The sequence below is a fragment of the Mandrillus leucophaeus genome, unplaced genomic scaffold (genome assembly GCF_000951045.1).
Source record: "Mandrillus leucophaeus isolate KB7577 unplaced genomic scaffold, Mleu.le_1.0 Scaffold58, whole genome shotgun sequence".
Taxonomy (NCBI): domain Eukaryota; kingdom Metazoa; phylum Chordata; class Mammalia; order Primates; family Cercopithecidae; genus Mandrillus; species Mandrillus leucophaeus.
In genome coordinates, this window is record NW_012106252.1 from 1322118 (window position 1) to 1326400 (window position 4283).

General features: G+C 53.2%; 2 protein-coding genes across 2 annotated transcripts in view; both read left to right on the forward strand.

Moving 5' to 3' along the window:
• Positions 1 to 2232, forward strand: part of LOC105553082 — a 5769-nt gene extending 3537 nt beyond the window's left edge. The window contains exons 3-5 of the mRNA XM_011999029.1: positions 7 to 109; positions 1951 to 2099; positions 2224 to 2232. Of these exons, the coding sequence (XP_011854419.1) occupies positions 7 to 109; positions 1951 to 2099; positions 2224 to 2232 (261 nt within the window). The remainder of the gene's footprint in view (positions 1 to 6; positions 110 to 1950; positions 2100 to 2223) is intronic.
• Positions 1 to 4283, forward strand: part of LOC105552965 (zinc finger protein 385C) — a 43066-nt gene that overhangs the window by 20745 nt on the left and 18038 nt on the right. The window contains exon 2 of the mRNA XM_011998827.1: positions 1954 to 2099. The gene's annotated coding sequence lies outside the window, so the exon portion shown is untranslated. The remainder of the gene's footprint in view (positions 1 to 1953; positions 2100 to 4283) is intronic.

A 4283-nucleotide genomic window follows, 5' to 3' on the forward strand; every position in this document is an offset into this window, starting at 1 on the left:
GGGCAGAGCGGGGTCGGGGAAGGCCGGGGGGGCCACGTGGTGAAGATCGCAGTGGATGGGCCCCCGCTGCACGAGTTTGACTTTGGGTTGGCTGTGGAGTTCTTAGAGAGTGGGTGGGGAGAGGGCTTCCTGGGGTCGCAGCTCACCTGAGGGTGGCCTCCTTCTCTCGGCCCAGCCAGCCTGGGGCCCTTAGGGCCAACCTAGACTTGACCATGCTGCACCCAAGGTGATCTGCTGACTGTGGCCTCCCAGGGGCCTGAGGCCACCCACCCACCCTTCTGGAGCTTCCCACCAACCCCACCCTGTAGGCTGTGGAGGAAGGGACTGGTTCAAGAGGGGCCTGGGTGGGTGGGCAGAGATGCTAGGATCTGGGGCACCCTAAATCATTCCTGGCCTTTACACAGTTAGATGAGGAGTAGCTCACCCTTTTTCCTTCTGGATTCGGCCCAAGTTTGGGCTCCCCCCAGAAATATGGGAGTTCTTGGCTTGGGGGAGGAAAACTAGGTCTTGGGAATTGAGTGACTGAGGGAACGGACACTGGTCCTTGGCTGTTTCTTTCTTTTTCTTTCTTTCTTTTTTTTTTTTTTGAGATGGAGTCTTGCTCTGTCGTCCAGGCTGGACTGCACTGGCACAATCTCGGCTCACTGCAACCTCTGCCTCCTGGGTTCAAGCAATTCTCCTGCCTCAGCCTCCCGAGTAGCTGGGATTACTGGCGCCCACCACCACACCGGGCTAATTTTTATATTTTTAGTAGAGACGGGGTTCCACCATGTTGGCCAGGCTAGTCTCGAACTCCTCACCTCAAGCAATCCACCTGCCTCGGCCTCCCAAAATGCTAGGATTACAGGCGTGAGCCACCGCGCCCTGCCCTTGGCTGTTTCTTAGTCCCACTCCCGGCAGTGTCTCTTCTCTTCAGCTATGACTGGGGAGTAGATGACCGTGCTTGTTTCTGACACACAGCACAGTGTCCTCTCTGTACCCAAGCTGGTGGTTCAAGGGCCAATGGTTCCGGGGAGACAGTGTTTCCCTTCCTCCCCTCCTCACCAGTGGGCTGCCTCAGGCCTTTTCTGTGTATAACTGTGTATATAGACATAAAACCTACAAATGTGAAATAAACCTATGCTATCTTTCATAGTGTTACCACACAAACATCTAAAAGGACTACTTTTGGTTTTGCAATGACAGGGTCCAAAAATGCCCCAGATGGGCTGGATTTATTTATTTTTTCTAATTTTTTATTCCTCAAAGTCCAGTTGCTCTCCAAGTTCCTACCCCTCCCCTGCCCTTGCCTCAGACCTTTAAGACCAAAGACTGCAAATCCAGTGCTGTACCTGCCGCCTCCGAGGACTGGCCTCAAGGCCCAACCCAGGGACGCTGGCTTATTTGCCTCCTGGGGGAAGCAGTTTAGACCTCACCAGAGCTGGGGAACACATCCCTTCAGAGCCCATGGGTTTCCCATTCCCTCCTGTCAGCCCTGGCTGTGAAAGCCTGGGGATCTGGAGGGAGGGAGGATAGTTAGACAGTGACAGGGGCCAGAGCTGGCCTCTCCCTAATACCCCTGGGTTTGAGTTTAATTTGCAATAAAATGGAATCCCAGCACATCATGCAGTCTCCATGGTGGTGTGTGACAGGGGCCTGCCCAGACCCCTCTATCCCTCTCTTGGCTGGGCTGCCCTGGGGTTCAGTATGCTGCCTCAGTAGGGGCGGGAGGGTCATCCCTCTGGGCTGGGAGCCTCCAACTGTGGACTCCCTGCCTCTGCTTCCCCAGCTGTGGGAAGGAAGGGCACAGGGAAGGGGGCTGTAATCACCCTGGGTCTGGCTGGTGCCACTCTGTGAAGAGAGATACAGGTTTCTGCCCAGCTCCACACCCAGGGAGCCCATCCGCCTCTTGTTCTGGCTACAGAGGTAGGAGAGAGCCCATTTCAGACCGTGCCCTTCTTCCTCCTGCAGCAGGCCCGGCCTCCAGCGCCCCCAGCCCCCTGCTGGCCTCCCTGCCCCTGCCCACCCGGCCTCTGCAGCCCCCGCTGGACTTCAAGCACTTGCTCGCCTTCCACTTCAATGGCGCTGCCCCGCTCAGTCTCTTCCCCAACTTCAGCACGGTATGGGCTGGGCTGGCGGGTGGGGGCATGCACCCAAGCTTGTGGGTGGGCATGGAAGTTGGGTTCAGGGGCCAGCTCTCAGCAGCTGGGTCTAACCAGGAGCTTGTTCTCCAACCTCCCTCAGAGGGGATAGGTGCTCCCCAAATAGGTACCCCTATTTGGGACCCCAGGAGAGGGCCCCGCTCTCTCCTAGGCTGGGGAACAAGATGGTGTCAGCCCTCTCCCCACCCCCACCATCATAGCTGCTGGGCCTGCAAGAGCCTGTAGCCTGTGCATTCCACTTGAGCTTCTCTGTAGGCACTCCTGTGGATGACGCGCGTGTGTGTGTGTGTGTAACTGACCTGTGCCTTTCTGTTGTAGTTTCTGTAGGTCTTTGTATGTTATATGTGGATGTGAGTTTGTGTGTTGGTGTTCAGCGTGTGTTTATAAACAACTCTTTGTGTGTGGGTAATTTTATGTAATTAAGGTATTTGCCTGTGTAATCTGAGGGTTTGTTGTGTCCTTGTGTCTTTTAAGTGTGTGTTTGGCGTGTATCTGCCCTCTAAGCATATGTTTTTGTGTGGTTTGGGTGATTGTGAGTTTACCTGTGGTCATGTGCCCTTTGTGTGCATGAGTGTGAATTGTTCTGCTTGTCTGAGCATTTGTAACTGCCTGAAGCTTTTGTGCTGTGTATGTGTCCTGGTCTGTACATTTCCTTGTACGTGTGTGTGCATAACAAGTGTAGTATGGGCCGGGTGCGGTGGCTCAAGCCTGTAATCCCAACACTTTGGGAGGCCGAGACGGGCGGATCACGAGGTCAGGAGATCGAGACCATCCTGGCTAACACGGTGAAACCCTGTCTCTACTAAAAAATACAAAAAAACTAGCCGGGCGAGGTGGCGGGTGCCTGTAGTCCCAGCTACTCGGGAGGCTGGGGCAGGAGAATGGCGTAAACCCGGGAGGCGGAGCTTGGGCTCCAGTCTGGGCGACAGAGCGAGACTCCGTCTGAGAAAAAAAAAAAAAAAAACAAGTGTAGTATGAATTTTAATTCACTATATAAGGGATCGGCAACCATCTCCGTTTTTTTAAATTTGGAAAAATCAAATGAAATCATGGATGTGACATGCCCCATCCTGAGCAGATGGTGGCAAACTCCACCTTAGTCACACTTAGGAATCCCTTCCTCCCACCCTCCAGAGTTAGACAGAGGTCCTAAGGAGTCTGAGGCATTTGGGAGGTGGTCCTCTGGTCTCAAGTCCCTGCTGTCGCTTGCTGACAGGCTCACTGTTGAAAGGCATGGTTCCAATTGCAGGGGGCCCCTGCAGGCCATTCTCCTCTGAGATCCTGTCCCCTGAGCCCCTTGCTGGCACTGGGTGCTGTGAGAATTTGAACCTCTTTCTGTTCTCAGGGAAGTTTCTGCACCCATGTGCTTCTCTCTAAGCTCTGTTTTCTTTTCTTGGGAAGATTTGGAAAATTCCTTTTTTATTTTATTTTATTTTTATATAAGCAGAGATGAGGTCTCACTATATTACCCAGGCTGCTCTCAAACTCCTGAGCTCAAGGGATCCTCCCACCTCAGCCTCCCAAAGTGTTGAGATTACAGGTGTGAGCCACCGCGCCCAGCCTGGAAGGTTCTTGACAAGTTCAGACAACTGCATTTGGCCCAACCTCCTGAGAAAAGGGAACATCCAGCCTTAATTCTATAGAAGAAAATAATGATTTAAAATAAGGAAAAGAAGCCAGGTGTGGTGGCTCACGCCTGTAATCCCAGCACTTAGGGAGACTGAGGTGGGCTGATCACCTGAGGTCAGGAGTTTGAGACTAGCCTGGCCAACAGAGATGGCAAAACCCCATCTCTACTAAAAATACAAAAATTAGCCAAGCATGGTGGCAGGTGCCGGTAATCCCAGCTACTCGGGAGGCTGAGGCAGGAAAATCGCCTGAACCCGGGAGTGGAGGTTGCAGTGAGCCAAGATCATGCCATTGTACTCCAGCTGAGATGACAAGAGTGTCTCCATCTCAGGAAAAAAAAAAAGAGATAGTGAAACCCCATCTGTACTAAAAATACAAAAATTAGCTGAGCATGGTGGCGGGCACCTGTAATCTCAGCTACTCGGGAGGCTGAGGCAGGAGAATCGCTTGAACTCAGGAGGCGGAGGTTGCAAGATCTTGGCTCTGCCATTGCACTCCAGCCTGGGCGACAAG